At 41.0% G+C, this 18,427-nt stretch overlaps 1 protein-coding gene across 2 annotated transcripts; it reads right to left on the bottom strand.

The window, feature by feature from the left end:
• Positions 1-840: 840 nt before the first annotated feature.
• pik3r6a (phosphoinositide-3-kinase, regulatory subunit 6a) lies at positions 841-18,351 on the bottom strand. 2 transcript variants are annotated; one of them, XM_084344379.1, is made up of 6 exons: positions 18,095-18,351; positions 10,729-10,849; positions 9,196-9,269; positions 8,637-8,751; positions 6,369-6,439; positions 841-5,529 (listed from the first exon to the last, which is right to left on the bottom strand). In XM_084344379.1, the coding sequence occupies exons 1-6, from the start codon at positions 18,174-18,176 to the stop codon at positions 5,420-5,422; spliced, it is 573 nt and encodes a 190-aa protein (XP_084200505.1). In that variant the 5' UTR covers positions 18,177-18,351; the 3' UTR covers positions 841-5,419. The 2 variants fall into 2 exon arrangements, with proteins under 2 accessions (XP_084200505.1, XP_084200506.1); XM_084344380.1 differs by lacking the exon at positions 18,095-18,351 and adding an exon at positions 15,062-15,122.
• Positions 18,352-18,427: the final 76 nt, after the last annotated feature.

The raw sequence follows: 18,427 nt of genomic DNA, 5'->3' as shown, positions 1-18,427 counted from the left end.
TTACCAGAGTCACTATGTCATAACTCATCATGGTGTGAACTTCTATAAACTTAGTTTACACAGATTGAAAAGAACTTAGTGAACAATAATTGTGTCCTTCCTTTAAACATTTGTACTTCAGATCTGTTCTGCTTTTCTGGAGTTAAGTGTTTTGTCAGTTTATGGCTATTTAGCATTGGAATGACAACATGGACAAGTAGCAGTCAGTGTGTGTGATAAAGAGGCACTAAGCCAACACTGTATACACTGTTTAATACATTGTTTCATCTCAGTTCATGTCGACCTCTGTGAAACCGACATGACAATGCAGTGAATGAACACACACTTCCTCCACTTTGCCCTTTTAGTGGCATTTTGAATTCTTAAGTCAGACAAATATTGCTGTGTATGGTGAGATGATTGTTTTGTAATCTATCGATTATCAAATAATTGCTAAATCATGATACTAACTGTACCATGGGCAATGTATCATGAATTGAATGCTGTCTTCGTTCTGTATATTTTATTACTTGAAAGGTTTCAAAACATCTCACTAAAGGACTACAGTCGGCATATTTACATTAATATTGATTAATGTGTGTTATCCCTATAAATAAGTAAACAAAACGTATATGTTGTTTTGAACTATGGAGAGTTGAGTGCAGTGTTGGAGCTAAACTAAGCTAAGCTAATCGCTCCCTGGCTCTAACTTCATATAAAGCATAGCTGTGAGAATGACACTGATCTCCTATCTAACTCCCACTTAGAAAATTCAAAACATGTTCGTCATCTTTAGTGTAAGTGAGCAACTCTCTTTCACAGCATATTCAGATTACAAGAAAAATGATGTAATAATAAGACTCTTGAGACATAAGATTGAATTTATTACATTTGCAGCTTTAACTGAGAACATTTAGGAACCCTGTACCCTGAACATTATAAAAAACAGTCACATCTCTTATTCATCCCCTGACAGTTTTACAACACATGCAGCTTTGCACTAGAATCCAGCGGGGTTTAAACATAGCACGACTGAATGATACAAGTGAGAGTGTAGCATCGGGTCACAGTAACCATAGGAACAAAGCAGTGACAGCTACTGTACGTTTCGTTATCACGCTCGTGCTCCTAGCTCAGGTACACAAACTGCACGCATACACACACACACATTTCCTTACACGCAAGTCTAAACACACATATACTTACAGACAGTGAGCTATGCAGAAGGTGTACAGGATTATGGTGTTTGAATGACAGTTCTGCCCTTTCCACACGTAGCGTTCACTGAGAACTGGCCTTGTGGGAAATCAGTGTTTTCACTAAGGATGACTCACACTTAAAGATCAGACCCCCACCTACCACCTCCCTGCTTTCGGCCACTCTAACCTTTCTTCTTATATTATCCTCTCTCCCTCTTCTGCGACACGGTGACTCTCCTAAAAGGCTGCATGGTCTCTTCCATGTCTTCCTCAGCCCAGTGAGGGGCTGTAACACGACCTCCAGCTGGTGTGTACAGCTGGGTTTATGTGTAAATGTAAATTGAAGTCCCCACTCAAAAAATAATAACTGATTAAATAGAGGTCTTTGTTATTTTGGCTTGGATGGTAAAATTTTTGTTTTTCCGGGGTAGCTATAGGGTGTTGCAGGAAAAAGTCCTAATACCTGATATAAGTTAGCATTTTTGCACTTCCAGTTCCCTCGTCTCAAAGTCAGTGGTATCAAAGGTATGTGGTTAACACAAGCTTAAAGGCTGATTTATGGTTGCATATATGCTCCAAACAGAGCTGACACCATAACCTACGCAAGTGACCTACACTCTAATGAGCATTTGTGTGCTTGTGAGCTGTACTTTCCCCTTTAAACACACGGACCCCTTCGGCTCACGGCTGGGTCTCTGGGCTTCAGAGAGCGGACAGACAGAGTGTCTGCAGGGAGGGCTGCCTCTCCATTCTCACCAAGCTTGTACGACTTGGTTTCAGCAAGGCGATGTTTGCCACCGGGCTGCGCGTTGAGGGGCAGCCTTCCCTACAGACATCCAGCCTGTCTGCTCTCTTTAGCCCAGAGACACTCCGGCAGTGAAGAACGGCTCTAGAAGAGAAGTATAATTCAAGAAGAGCAGCAGTCGGAGTCACAATCCCTGACTGCTGGTCAGTGTCACTGCGACGTACACGTTACATACGTTACATTTCTGGGGAGGTGCATGTCAGGCTACGGCGTAGTTTCAACACGAAAGCATAAATCAAGTTTAAGAGATTTTCATGTTTTGTTCAACTAAATAAAACATGTCAGTGAATAACCTGCATGTTAATTATAAAGTCTTTACGTGTCTTTAAGAGCGTGGTTGCTAACATGTGGCTAAATGAGACCACATGGGTTATCAAGGTCATTAAATGTCATTATGCCAAACACGGACACTCATCTTGTGGACTGTTGTTACAAACTGTTCTAACTCTAACTTTCCAACTTAAAGATTGATCAGTTTATAGTAGTGTGTATAGTTTAATGTAGGAAGCTGAGTGGTGGTGACACTAAAATCATGTGACCGCCATGCAGTTCGTTTAAAGCGTAACTTTAGCTTTTTATTTTAGCCAACTGCAATTATGCTTCAAAATGAATAAAAGCGGAGCTCGGCTGCGAAGATTATCTTTGTGAACAAAATCATTTTTGGCAATAATCTAAAATCCAGTTGAAAAATCACATAGCCTTTTTGTCGAGGGAACCAGGGCGATGCTAATTTCCTGGTTAGCCTACAAAAATACTACCCTACTGCACTCTACTTGTATCTGTTAATCTAGCTATTACTGTCTTTTGTCAAACACATTTCCTCATCAGAGTGGCACCTCTTTTTACACAATACTTACACACACCCATTAAACAAGAGGAAATCTTTTCCTGCTACAGTATCTTTTTCGTTTTCCTACTATGGCTGTTGCATATAGTGTTTCAGTATTACTGGCACACATCTAATTCCCCTGTGGACCTCACATGACAGCACCAGACATGGTTGCTTGGCGATATGTGACCCAAAGCCTCTATGACAGCGTTGAGACTAAATATGAAAAGATACAGCGATTGAACAAAAGAGACAGCTGTATCCATCCCAAGGACAAGCTGGGGGGGTGAAAATGAGGAAACAGTAACAACTGAGTCAAAGAGGGATGGGAAACAAACCGGGAGATTCACTGTGAAACTAATCATCTATATTGATTAAAGAGATTTAAGAGACTTTAAATTAAAAGCTGTGTTATCTCCAATACTTTCCAGCCAAGTACAGCAGCCTCGTGTTGACTTAATCTCCAAGCAGTTGTTAGTTCGTCTCAAAAAGGGATTCAGAGGCTCAATTATGTTTTTTTGAATCCTAAGTACTGTAAGCTGTGTTATCCCCAGAGTGAATCCAAAACACGAAAATCACCACAATTACACCAGCAGTATTATTCTGTCTTGTGTTATCTTTTATTCGTCAACCATGATCGCGCTCCAGTATTTGTTTTTGTCTCATCTGTCCGATCCATCCAACCTTACACATCGACTCATTGTAAAGATATGGGGTATAGAAGGTTGCTATGGCAACTATTCTTCTTGGCAACACAGAGATCTGCTCTATAGTTTGATTGGCTGTCCCCGTGCCTAACGTATAGGACATGGATACACCTTCTATAGGTACATACTCAAGCCACAAGTTAAGATAAGGTAAGGTGGGAACAAATATATCATATTCATTCATAGTGTAAGTGGGCTGAAGAGTCTTTGAAACATGAAGTACCCACTCAAAACGCTGTCAAGTGTGCCTTAGTGATGCATATGATGACTATCTTTAGCACTGGAGTGGTGACATTCCTTAAAGTTACACACTGATTTTCATATTTTTGAACACATTTGCTTCAAATTAATGGGACCTCTCTACATGCAGTCATGAAAGGGAGGGACATAGACATGAACCCTGATCAAAAATCTAGAGGTGTGGCTAAAATCAGTCTCAGCCCAGGGAGTAAAACTTGTTTCAGTAGTGATGTGAAAATGCAGGACAGCATTCCTGGTAAAATATAATATAAAATCTATGTAATTTCATGAACTTCACTTTAAAATCAAATAAAAGTAGCCTATGATTTCATACATATTAAAGCAATATTATGTAGAAAATCGGTTGTGACAGAGACACCATTCACCCTGTTACACACACTGTACCACCAAAATGATTTTGAAGCTGATATTTTAAGGTACAAAAGTTACATAATGTCGCTTTAACTGTAATAACCTCAGTCTAGCAGTCTGCAGCAGTCCATATCATTTGTGTTTCATTCATGTGTAAACTGTCTATATGCACTAACAACTCATGTTGAGACCACACAATGGACACCCTTAATACTGTATGTGTCCCCAGATAACCCTGCAATCACTATATTCCCCCTCTGCTGTCAGCTTGTTAGTCCTCTCCATACTGAACTATCTCTTCTCATCATAAATATGTAATAACAAACTGAAGCAGGGTGACCGCACAATCTGTCAAAAAGTAAACAATAGTGACTACTGAGGATTAGCAACCTCTCCTAAATTGTATTGCGTGATGTTCCTCAATGTTTCTTTGCAAACAAAACAACAGAGGACACACTGCATCTCAACAGTGCGCAACTTGGAAAACATGTAATTCATTAGTCAAGTTTACTGTTACTAGAAGAAAATGGAGTGTGACGAGACATTAGTTATTTCTTCACAACCACCACTTTTCAATAGGTCATAGCAATTTGGATACGGAGTCAAATCACAGGCACCTTCTTCCAAATAGAGCTCCCGACTAATGTCACTTTCATTAGTGTTATCTCCTTAATGCTGATTATACAGTTCCGGCAGTGTGTCTAGACTGGCCTGCTGACTTCTGCAACAGCAGCTACTTTTTTAATGAGCAAGATGACACTTATCACAGCTCAGTTAGGTCTTTAAATATAAAACTGGTAGGCGAGTCAATCCAATTAGTGTGTATACCATACATGCCTGACTTGTGCTATGCTTTTTCTGCCCTCCAAACGCTGCCCTGTCTGCCTGAGAAAGAGAAGTTAATACACCATGTTGAGTGGCTTCTTTTTATAAACTTATAATCAGAAGAATTTGGATGAACAGTGATGATAACAGAGAGTTTAACTGAAAACAGCGGTGGGACGAGAGGCGTGGGGAGCAGAGACAAGGGACGGAAACGAAAATCGGATATGAATGAGACAAAACGGATCCAACACGAGACAAACTTGGGTGTGAGAACACACCACGTGATCTTTGCAACATCCTTTACTCTCCCGCCAGAGAAATTCCCAACTTTTGTCTGCAGCGCTCCATCCATGCTTCAAAGTCTTTCTCGGACTGAAAAGCTGAAACTGGAAATATTGACTCCCATTAGTGTTCGTGGCCCCCGTGTCAGCCCTGGAGTGGGGGCTCCCATTATGACTCCAGGCTACATGATGGAGCAGGTGAAGCCACAGCACTCCTTCAGCAGGGTGAGGCCTGTCTTGGTGAGGGGAGAAGAGGCCTGCTGAGCCCTGGATGGCACCCGTCGGGGGACACCTGGAACCCAGAAAAAAAAAAATCACACTGTGAATCGCACACCTCCAAAACCTGTTGTGGTTGTATTGTGTAAACTTCATCTATTGCATCTTATATTCAGACGATGACGACAGGTCTGAAAGCCTCAGTACTCTTCTGCTTTATGTTGAATCAGGCAGCGGATGTGTGAAGATTCATCCTTCAAAGGCCTCAAGAGGAAAAAACATTGCACAGAAAAACATTTGGAACCAGGAAGATATTTTCTGCTGCTTATTTCCCATTGTTCCTAAAACTCAGGGGCGTGATGAGGAGCGGCTCGGGCCACCCCTGAAATCTCATCTGGCCAATCCATGTGCCGCCTCATAATCCTAAACTGTGATTGGCTGGCCAGAGGTCCAACCAACTGCTTAAGACTTCAACTTTTTAAATGTCCAGGATGGTTGTAATCAACAAATTCATCATGTGAAATCAAATCATGATTTGAGAGAGAGATCTGTAAAGTAGATTTGAAATTTTGGTAAATTATACTGTCACTATATTTTTGAATGTTTTCTTTCGTGTAGCTTTGTATTAAGGCGTCGCTCTGTTGTGTTGAGATTGGTAGGTCTATTTATCTGTTAAATTCAAATAAAAAAGGTATTTAATAAACTGTAGGATACTGTAGTGTTGGTCATGGCAGTAGGAATGAGCCGTTTAGACAAAAAATGGTAAATTAACACGTGTCTTAATGCCCCCCCCGCATAAGTTAGTGCTCTATACGGCCATGTCAGTCAAAAAACGTCTGGAAATCTCGCTGCTGATTTGGTGTTCCATGTTGACACTTTGATGGAGCACAATGTTACAGCATTAAGCTTAAATACCTGTCTTCTTCATACGTCTCGGGAATTTGGACTTCAGGAAATCGGCCATTTCTTTATCCTCTTCTTTCTCCCTGTAGAAAGAGAGACAAATTGAAATAAAATCAATAGAAATACATGAATACATAAAACACCTGGACTACTTAAGTCTTCCATTGCCTTCAGATCACAAAGAGTAGATATCCTGAGGATAATTGTTATACAGACATAAAAGTCAAGTATGGTCTCTACTTTACACTGCCGGGACTTGCCATCTATTTCACAAGCACAAATATGCTTGAATATTTCTTTCTCTTCTCTTTTCCTCTCTCTTATCCTTGTTGCCTTGTCTTGTTGCCTTGTCCTCCTCGGTAAGTGAGAGACACAGTTACTGGGAAGGACAAGGCGCAACAGCACAGCAGAGTACAAGCAATACAGTGCCAGATACAGGTAGTGATAACTAAAAGGGAGAAAAAGTAATATAATTTGTCATAAATCTGGAGAAACACAAGAGAAATGTGACCGTGAGAGGAAACCAGGAGAGGCCAAAGAAAAACAGGAGTCTCCCGGGAATATGGGAAGGGTTGGTATAGGCATAAATAAATTGGAGAGATGAGACACCTTCCTACTGGATAAGAAACCTAATACACTTCTTGCGATTAGAAAAGATTAGATTTACTCTGAGAGGCTCTACAGAAAATTCAATAAATCTGGCAGCTACTCTTTCTATGAAGAGATTTGAAGATTGAATAAACGCACCTACATATTTTGCATTTTTGGATGTTTGCAGAGCCTTTGGGGGTGGGAATCACCTGAGGCCCCACAGTACGATACTATCATGATACCTTGGTCTCGATGTGATATAATTGTGATTTTAAACAGTTTTCAATGTGCTTGACGACACGATAACATACACTGTGATTCATTTTGTCACCAAGGAAAAACTTTCTCACTGTCTCTAATAAGATTAAGTTTTAGTTTGTTCATATCACCTAAATCATTATTATTGCAGCTAAACGGGATCGTCAAGCAGACAGACTGACCAACACTGTCATGAAACCTTTCATAAAGGCTGCGTCCAACTTAACTGGATGGAAACGTGTGTGGACTGTGTGTACTATTGCAGGGATTTTGAGCAGTGCAACTTTTTCAGCTGATGCAGCAGCAGTAAAAGCAATTGATTTTAATATTCTACTACCAAAAAGCTTCATTTGTATTTGCAATTTTAAAAATTGTTACTATGCCTCCGTAACACTGACTGTACGAACTGCTTAGGAAATAAAAGCTAAAACACGAAAGCTGCAGACAGAATTTTCTTGTGAAAAGACCGTCACAGTAAAAGCAGAGACACACTACAATATAAAACTTCTAAATTTATCAGCGTGGACAACATGGCCTTGAGCGCCGTCACAGCCTCTCCTCCCTGCGATCCATTACCACACTGTTGTTCTCCTGCTTCCTGCCTCTCACCTTCCCAGCAGCCCCTTCAGCCTTTTCACAGCATGCTGTCAGCTGCCAACACAAAGTGTTGATCACACAAACTAACAGTTCTTGATACCTTCTGAGAATCAGAGTGGTGGGAGGATTAAACCTAAAATGATGCTTTATACTGTTAGACCACATCTGGTCACCCGCTGTCGAGTCACATTTGATCACAAGTTAAAAACCTGCGAGGATGTTTACGCTTCACCGCGATCAGCATGAACAACAAACAAAAATGACAAAATAGATGCAACCAGTTTATGTTATTAAACTATTGGCAGCTTGTTTTGCAGTGCTCTCACTGGCGCATGCTGACACATCTTTAATTGAAATGGCTCTCTGCTGTGCGCTCTGAGGTTCACTCCCTCGCAGAGCAGTGCCTCAGGAAATGTTCCAGTGTTTTAACACAGCGCAGTGGGGCGTCTTTGTGGAAGCACTCACATGGATGATACTGAAACAAGACACAACTTTCCCAGCGATACATGCAACGCTCCAACAGGAGCCCGGTCGGTCTTGTTACAATTGTAATGAATCGTGCTCATTAATACGCGTCATCAATGATCTGAGCTCCTTACATGAAAAATACATGTCAAACTTTCAGTTTTTCCACTTGTGTGAAAAATTCCTTGAGACTTTTTTAGGGGGACTGCATGAATGCCATACTGAACATGTGCTGCGTCTCTATCTGCTGGATGTTTATATGTGCAGTAGGATTTCATTTTTTTCCCCCCATTTTCAATTATTAATTCACAGCCTATAGTGACAGACACCAAAGGACTCCTACCAAGCCGTAATGAGGCAGAAACACACCTGAGTCGTTCGAACTCCACATCGTCCACCAGGAAATCTCTGGTCTCCACCAGCTTGTGGATTTGCTGCAGTAGCTCTTCTTCCTTCTGCCGGTCCTCGTTGGACTTGTCATTATCTGCAGCACAAGACAGCCGAGAATCTACTGCTTGTTTGGTAAATGTGTTGATTGGTTGTTATGCTGATAGTTAGATGAGGAGACTGATACCACTCTCATGCTCTGTGCACTTCATTTAAGTCTGGAGCACAGGCAAAAATCCCAGGGGTGACAGGGGGACACGAAACCCCCCATCCTGGGAAAACTATGATTTGCACAGTGTTTGCAGAGGCAAATACAGCAATGTAGCCTCCAAAGTTGAGGCTACAACTCATTAAATGCTCAGGGCATGTAAACACACATCTGTATCGGATTACTTTTTTTTAGCCGCCGTGTAAACAGTTACGTTGATTCTCTACTTTTTCAATCAGATTGAGGAAACATTGTCCATTAAAACACAGCTACTTACTTTTTTGCCTTTTTTCCCCCTCCATTAACAACTATCAACATCCAGAGGACTCCTACCTGGTATGGACACTAATTTATGCAGGTCCTTCTTTAGTCGAGTGATCTCCTTGCACAGCTGAATGTCATCCATCCTGCACCAGCATGATGAAACAAAAGAAACACATATTAGCACTGCACAAGCCGCATATCAGCTCAACTTTCTACTTTAAAAGGTGAAGCGAGGAGTGCAATCTTGACTCTACTGTTCGGGAAAATGAAATTCAAACAACGAAGGCTCGATTTTGATCTTTCAGGCTCTTTCACAGAGGACATAGCACAATCTCTTCTGAGCAGAAATCCCTGTGATGGGTCTGATAGCTTTCACTGGCCTGTCAAATCAGTGGATCATTACTGACACGGAGGTGGGGTGGAAGACCCTGTGGAGTTTGAGGTCCTCACGTGACCCCAGTATCACAGCAACAAGGTCTTTTTTAGAGACACACACATACAGGTAGCCTATTCAAAGTGTCAGATTTAAAAACTACACATTAATCAATGTCAGCGAAGCGAGAGCCTCGTCACCACCGTGCCTCGTCTACCTGTCATGTAAAGATGCTCCCCACAGACGTGTAGGTGGAGAAATGGCCATGAGGTCTGGAATACAAATGATATGCTTTACTTATCCTACTGGAAGAAAACACACCTTGCGGCTTTGTTTGTTTGTGGATGGCTTGGAGAAAATGTGTCTTCAAATCAAGACTCTCCATCTCGGTCCTCTCCCCTCCTCCTCCTCCTCCTCCTCCTCCTCCACCTCCTCCAGTCTCTCATTCTCCCACTTTATCTGTTTGTTTCGTTCTTGCTACTCCTCACACGCCACTCCTCACATCCCCCCGCTGTCTGAGCAGCGTTGCTGCCTATCTTTCAGAGGAGCAGATGAATAAATATCCATGCATTAGGCTGCTTAGAGGAAGCAAAGGTACAGCCATTGAAATTTTAATGGGGGCCAGCTTGGGGCTTGATGGAGAGAAATGAGGGGAGAGAATAGAGGGCAGTGGTGTGTTTCTGAAGCCAAGCTGTGCACCTGAAAAGGAAAAAATGGCTAAAATGGCCAACTGGTCTGGGAAAACCAAAAGCCTGAAGATGGAAACACTTCTTACCTCTGTACTACGGTCTGGTATGGCTTGATCAGTGCACTTTCTTGACTGAGTAATTATTTGAATCATTCTTTTATTCAAATTTCTCACAGTATATAAGATGTGCACCCACTTTGAAAGGGGGGCAGGCTAAAGTTTTTGCTGGTTTTTTAAGATTTCATCTTAAAAAAGCGTGTAAATACCATCTTATCAAATCAATGCAGGATCTTGGGGATGCAGGAGACTTGGACTATGACAGACCAGCTGTATGAAGCCATTTTATGTTTTAGCATTTTTTGCTTCAGTTACTTGGGAGAACGCTGCCACACTAATTTTCCAGAAATGGACTATGAAACCTCCCCAGAGTTTCCATCGGCACCGGGGTGAGTAGATACAGACAGAATATTAATTTTTGGTTGAACTGTTCCTGTTTATAAAAATCCAACTTGTCCATACTTATGTCAGCATGTTTACTCACATGTATCTGAGCTCCGACTCCCTCCTGACCAGGACATCCCTGATCCTCTCGATCTTGAAAAGCTCCCCTTCAATGTCGTCCGCGGTGATGGTGGAGTCCGCCATGGACACCACGTCGTCCTCTGAGAGAGACAGAGAGAGAAAGAGAGAGAGAGAGAGAGAGAGAGAGAGAGAGAGAGAGAGAAAGACACCAAGAATTTTTCTTGCTGAATTTTTTAAAAGACCTAGTTTTTGACCAAAGTGCAACATTCTGATAACTGACAAACACAGAGACACATACACACTCAGGAGCTCCTTAAATGTATCCTGATAGCGACTGCAGAACAATAACGGCACATGAATCTGCATTTTCAACTGTATAAACAGCTGCAGCAGCTGTACTTTGAAATTGCTGCTTGTTGAGGAGCAGAGCATCACAGTCAAATTACCATGTGTCAGTGGCTGGCACAACTCCCATGGCTGCTCTCTCTCGCTCTCTCTCTCTCTCTCTCTCTCTCTCTCTCTCTCTCTCTCACACACACACACACACACACTGATTAATTGCGTCAACCAGGTTGGTGGGTCAGCCCAGGAAATTAGCCTCCCCCACTATGGCTGTCAGATACACACTGCAGCCCTGTCTGCCCTGCCTCATTCTGCTGTCGAGGGATTAGTTCACTGCTCAGTCGTTCAGTGTCAATCTTTCAGAAAAGCATACAGTAATCCTCTGGTGTAATCCTCACACAGTGTCTCTAGTGTGAGGATTTCCTCCCTGTCTCTGTTTTATATCATTGTAAGTGGAACCTCTTTGAGGTTTGGACCATTGGTCAGACAGAAGAAAACATATGAGGATCTTTAGGATGTTATGGTGGACATTTTTCTCAATTTTCTGACATTTTAGGACAAAAATCTGCTGTGAACATTAAATTTCATTGATAAAGAAAACACAGCCAAGTCGCCAGGATAAAATTATGGCAGTTAATGTTTATATGTGTCATGTGTACCATATTGACATCTCAACAGTAATATTGTGTAATATTACATTCACATTACATGTTTATGAGCCCTGGAGTTACAGGCGAGAAGGCCGCCAAGTCAGTGACCATAGTTTGAGACTGCAAAACCACTGGATATTTTTGATGAGAGACCATGGCCTTTCAACATTTGCAGTATCACACCACTGGACATTTTTATGGACAATTTCCAGCTGTGTTTGCGATAACAAGAACCGGATAGTTTTAATAAAAAGTCGGAACATCTCTAGCTGCGGTTGTGTCAACAAATCTGTGCTTTTTTAACGAGACCCCACGACATCTCCAAACGTGTTAGTGACGACCACAAACCGGTGTTTCAAGACAAAACATGATCTTTTCCCAACCCTAACCAAGTGAGTTTTTGTGCCTAAACCTAACCAGAGCGGATAACCATAAGCACAGCGTTGTCACAGAGTAAATAAAAACGTGAACATGTAGAAATGTAAAGTTTCAAAGTATCTGTGGTTTGCAGAAACCTTTTCTGGCAATTGGATCGTGAAAACATTACCTTAAATTCTGGGAAATTGTGATGAAAACTGTTTTTCATTACTTTCTGACAATTCACAGACAAAATAATTGATCAAATAATAATAATAATAATAAAAAATTAAAGTGGCCGTTTAAAGTGATCTCAAGATTTACCTTGGATACAGGAGAAAAAACAGAATAGAATAATCATTGTAATAAATATTACAGTTTACAGTCTGACTGTGCTACAGTATGAACATTCAAGAGAACTGAATGTTCTACATGACTTTTGGAAATCGTTGTTGGGGTGAAATCAAGGCAGGGAAACATCTACACTAAAAGAGGTCTCAAACGTAATCAAAAGGCATTAAATAATTGAAAATACCTCGTATCAAATAAATTCAGCATACTGCATGTTCGGAGGAGCAACAGAATGATTCATGATTATTTCAGACGGTCGTAAGTAAACCCTGTAGAAACGTCCTCTCTCACACAGCGCCTCTGTTTTCAAGTAATTAATAAATAATCTCAAACTGCACAGAGGACGACTTGATGAACAGTATTATTAGACTTAATGCTGTGTTTGTATCTGTTTCATTATGCATGTCAATCCCTGTATTTCTCCTGTTAACTTTATCCTTTCAACTTGAACAGACTTTTGGTAATAAAAATTCAATCAATCTAAAATAAAGGAAATAATATAAACTTGTGAAACGATGTTTGCTAAAATGATCTCAGCCTCCTTTTACAACAATGTGTGGGCCTGCTGCGAACAGCTCTGTAATGCTTTTTAATGAATCTGTCCTTGAAAACGTTTGTCTGGAAATACGCCAGCATATCAAACATTTCACTATACAGCCAATTTTGTTTTATTTAAAATACATATAATAGATTTGATTTACCCTGAGATCCAAGTGTAGTCGACCTTCTTAATAGTCAAAGACCTGCAGTGAAAACAGCAGCTCTGCATTCGAAGGAAATCACCACCGCCTGCTCTTGATTTGTTCCATTTAGCAGTCTTGGATAACTGTCACTTCCCCACAGAGAGCTGCACAACATGGGGGCCCAGACGGACATAACCAGGGAGATATCAATACCCCCACTGACTGACAGTCCCTGACTCCTCCTGGGGCTCTTAATTCCTCTTTATACACTCACACTCACACACTTATACTTAGTAGAGCTCCAGTGTGTAATATCTCTATTCTAGTCACATTTAGCCTTGGGGAAGGTAGGAGCTGACTGGGTTCAAAGTGCTATGAAGACACGTCCTCTGCACTATAGCGTGAAAAGAGGCAGGATAAAGAGAGAGAGAAGGATTGTATGACTTCAGGGTAGTAGTAAAAGCACTGTGGGAAGCATTAACCATGCTCGGTGGTAATTGTTGGTTTACATTCACTCATATCCCTGCTGGCATTAAACTCTTTATTTGGGGGCTTGTAGCTGCGGCCTGTTTTGTGTGACAGACACAAAAGGCATCCTGAAATACAGACAGACATCTGCACACAGACACTCTGTACTCCGTTTCTGTGACAAATATATGATATATAAAGCAGCAAAGAACTCGATTTTCTAAGGACACACTGTTGAAATCTTGTTACTCACCTAAACATAAAAGGAGGACACATTTTATTCACTTTCTTTAACAACAAAATAATAAAGGAGACCTATTATGCTTTTTTAGCCACAAGTCTGTTCTGATGACTTGCAACTTGACTCGACAGAAAATATATCACATTAGACTCCTTACTTGACTTGACTTGAGACATAATGACTTGAAGTTTGGCTTTTTGTAGTCTGGCTGTAAGTATTTCACTCTCAAAGTTATGTGGAGGGAGTATTTTTTTGATTGAGGATAAAGTTCTTTGTTTATTTTTTGTTTGTTCTTGTCTTTTCTCTTTATAAAGACTTGATAGTGCCGGTAAGACTAAAGTTTCTTGGGCAGGGAAAACGTGGCTTGACCAGCTCAAGAAAAAATGACTTGAGACGTGCTTGAGACTTGGACTAATTGGCTCACATCACATTTCTGTTTATTGCCTTTATTGTCAGTGTGCCAGCAATGGAGTTAGAGCCTGGAGGCAATTAGTTTAGCTTAGCATTAAAAACAGAGGCAGGTGGAAACAGTTCACACATTAACATGTTGTATCGCGTTTGTTTAATGTGATTGCTTCTTCATTATAAACTAAGCTAATCACCACCCTGTTTGAACTCCAGTTTGTTTTTAGCTTTATGTTTTGTTATTTTGGTACGTGTGCATGTTTTTACACCCTTTACCATTTTCTTGTGGGGTATTTATTCTCTGTACTGTCTACTGGCTAATATGGAAGCTAATGAATTGCATCACTTTTGAAAATTAACCTTTTTTGTACTGTTGGTGGTGTTTTTAAGAGCAAAACAATCAACTTAATCTAACTCATTTCATTCCATTCACACTGTTTTATTTGCCTTATCTAATAAAATAATCCTTGAAGGTTAACTTTAACGGTTTCTAACTGAAATAAAACCGCCCTTTTTTGATAGCATACAGTGCACAGGTGTAAGAAACAACTATTAATTAAGTGCTGGAAGGGAGCCATCGTTAAAGCTAATTAGTTCCTGTTACCTGTGCTTTTCTGCTGTGATGAATCTGAAAGACACGGAAATGTCTGCTGTGATAAAAGGTCTCCTAGGGTTCTCACAAAGATAGATTGGAGTACGTGATTCATTACATTTTCAAAGAGGCTTTTGTTGTCACGGTAGAGGAACGCACGTCTGTCGTTATACGTGTCCAAAAAGTGGTGTGCGTCTCAAAATACATGCTGATTTAGAAGAAAGTGTGAGATTATTATAAGCCAAAACAGAAAGTGTACACACAAAGAGATTTACTGGAGGTTGTGTTTAGTTTAGTCCAAGGCCGTCTGTGGGTCTAAGTGTGTAACCGGAGTGAGAAACTGAAAGAGAAAAAAAAACAGAAAGCCACTCAGTCTTTGTATTCTCCAATCAAACTGCACAGGGTATTCACACTGCATACTCATTACTTTCCAGGTGCAAAGACGCTGAATGTTAAATTACGACAGTAACACCTACTTCAAAAACCAGATGATATGTTGTGTGTAAAAGTACAAACAACATCTGCTGAAAAAAAATCACATGACAATTGTGAAACCAACTGAGTTCCTTAAAAGAAATGCCACTAAACAAATATGACTGAAAGGCAAATTGCTATCGCTGTTGCCATAAACTACAAAAGTACAATTTAGTTTTATTTAGATAGTTTTAGTTTAATCTCAAGGTCCTACTGGAAAAATCTACTTATTGAATTTAGAAAGCACTAATTATATAAGGCTTAACATAAAGTTGAATGGTTTGAAGGGGTAATTTATAAGAAATGGACAGAATTCAAAGTTAGCACCAAAACTATTTGGCTATCTTTGCCTGTTGCAACTAGCTGCCATTAGCAAGTAGCTCAGTTAGCCATGGAGCTAAAGTCAACCGGCCTCCCAGTGAACAGGGTTGGACACTAGACAGGGACTGAACACAGCCTTTGAGAGAGAGAGAGACTGAGACCAGTCTGAAGTCACAGTACAGAGGTGATTTACAGCAGCTCTGATTAGGACTATTATTCTGGGGACGAGAAGACACGGCAGTCATGGACAGGAGACGATGAAGCATCAGAGGGGCCAGAGAGAGTTGGGCATCAGCAGTGGGCGAAAATGGCGTGTAGAGCTGGAAGATTTTTACATCTTACTCCGTAAATTTAAGATTCATTTCCACTAAACCAGAGCTGATTGTGGAAAGACAAACACCAAGACTGCTTTGGTGAGTTTTTAGTTTATGTTGAGTATATGTTTGAATGAAGTGTGTGTTACAGTGAGTTTACATGGCAGTTAAGCTCATTTTAGATCAATAAAAGATAGAAACTTGACTTTGTATGGTAGTATTTTTTGATTTTTGTATAAAAATATATTATTTCTTGGCATTTTGTGAGTTTACAGTATTTTGTGTTCTTATTAGGCTAAGAAACAAAGCTTTTACATCTCCCAGCTGAAACAAAGTAGAATGAGACAGGGCGGGTTGGGGCTAGCTGGTTAGCATGCTGACTTCAGCAGGCATCTCTGTCACATAGTACATAGACGTCTTTGACATAATGTCTAACACTGTTGTTTCTTCACACTGTTGATGAGTAAAATTTCTACCTGTACCTCATTGAGATGTATTGTATTATACTGTTTTGTGGTACTTTTTGAAGGACTGCACTGGTGGCATTAGGCATGATCTCCCAGAGAATAATAAGGAAGAGAGAATTATCTCATTAGTTAAACCCAGCACAATTTCATTGATGTTGATTAAAATGCATTTTCTATGTCTGGGGATTCCTATGAAGCTGAATGAAACACCAGACTGTGCTGGGTTCAGGTCTCCTGTGCAACCTGAAGCGTTGTTCAGTATATTCTTACATCATTAGAGACAACATGCTCTGCGTCAGAGGCTCTCGAGGACAGGTTATGTTGCCACTGAGCAGTTATGACTCATCACTAGACCTCACTGAAATGTTCCCTCCTTTACACCTTCTCCTCTCTCACAGTTTCTCTTCTCCCATTGCTTTTCCTCATTTCACCCTGTACCACCCTAACACATCCCCTGCAGATGGGAATTACATCATGAGCTCAGTTTACAGTCTTTGCTCTGACTCCATCCCTCCTCTTTTCACGCTGCCACAATGCGCTTTACGCCTAATGAGGTAGAGCAGCATACTGACAGACAGATCAGCCAGATTAGAGACCGAGAGGCAGAAGAAGTGGAGGAGGAAAGAGGAGGAAGGGTGAGGGGAAGGGGGTAAGATGAATAAATGAAGAATCTTCCAGTGTGAAGGAAAAACAGATCTGAGTGTTAAGAGAGATCCTGCACAGCTTTCTTAACTTGCCACCTGACTGATCACGTCAGTTAGCTTCATGGATGGTGTGTCAGTACGACCGAAATGCCTTGGCAACATCTGCAAAAATCAATGGCCATCTGCGATGTAGAGGAATAGAACTGAAACGAAAATCAATCTGCTAATATTTTGATTTTTTGGGTAAAAAATGTCAAACATTGTCTGTTTCCAGCTTCTCTAACATGAGGATTTACTGCTTTTAGCCAGTTTATTCCATTTTAAATTAAAGTTGGGGGGAATTTGGACTGTTAGTCGGACAAAAAGGACATATGAGGACATCTTTAAGAAATTGTAAAGACACTTTTCTCTAATTTCTGACATTTTGTAAACCATGCAAAATGAAGCTTCATCGAGAATGAAAACAACTATAAGTTTCAGGCTTTCGAGGACTGTCACAACGGTGTGAAGCTCTACAGTATGCAATTAACAGCTTCAGGAACTTCTGACTTAATAGCCTATTGAACGCTCTGGCAGGTGCCGGTGTCTCGCATGTGGATCATTATTTCTCACTTGAGGTGCAGTAATGGGCCCTCACTTGTTTCTTACCCAACTACACACGCACACAAATGTTGAACAGACACCTGTGGATTCTTGACATTTTCAGAGCTGCAGTCTGGACTGCAAATAGAAAAATACATTGATTGGCTCTATCAGCTGTTAAAAAAACAGACCCAAGATATAGAAGTAAAAGATCACAGAACTGTAGTAACCAGTTTGCATTGTCGTGAGATGAGATTGAACACAAGCCTAAGAAGCCTTGCATGCACATTATGGTGAAGCCTATGTTGTAAAATAAACAGCATAGAAACAGATTTAGATGATGCCACAACACATTCACAGTACCACTGTCAGACACTGTAACTCCCTGTACCAGCGTGATGGTGATGAGAACATGAGGTACAGTTGCAGATCAGGAGAACTGAGAATGATACATTTTATTATAACTTAATCAATAGTAATAACGCTGCAGTAACCTGGTTTGTTGGTGTCTCGGGTCCATTCTGTGCGCTCCAGTGAACCATACTGATGATGAGGAGATCCTTGCTTCCTCTCCATCGCTCAAGCAGCTTGCCTCCTCTTCTCCCTACGCTTCCAGTTGCAGTGTGTGGGAAACAACTACAGGGGGAGGGTCTTGCAGTGTCAGACTGCTGCTGTGCTTCATTGAGTCATCGTCGGCATCCAACCTGTAGAGGCAGAGAGAGGGAGATGCTCCGGTGGTCCCCACCAGCTCAGGCAGGTGCCGGTGTATGTGTGCGGAGCGCGTAAGAGTCTCCGTGTGTTAACCAGCACTCAGAGTGGAAAGGTAG

This window comes from Pagrus pagrus (assembly GCF_965226575.1).
Source record: "Pagrus pagrus genome assembly, chromosome: 2".
NCBI lineage: Eukaryota > Metazoa > Chordata > Actinopteri > Spariformes > Sparidae > Pagrus > Pagrus pagrus.
The sequence above is the reverse complement of the archived record's forward strand: the minus strand, read 5'-3'. Positions and strand labels throughout refer to the sequence as shown.

What these genes read in the sequence shown, in the direction of transcription:
- pik3r6a (XM_084344379.1), bottom strand. Translation starts at nt 18,176, where the DNA reads ATGGAGAGGAAGCAAGGATCTCCTCATCATCAGTATGGTTCACTGGAG. An exon ending in CCGAGACACCAACAAACCAG is followed by an intron (nt 10,850 to 18,094) that starts GTTACTGCAGCG and finishes TGTCTCTCTCAG; the next exon opens with AGGACGACGTGGTGTCCATG. An exon ending in TAAATTAGTGTCCATACCAG is followed by an intron (nt 8,752 to 9,195) that starts GTAGGAGTCCTC and finishes CTTGTGCTGCAG; the next exon opens with ATAATGACAAGTCCAACGAG.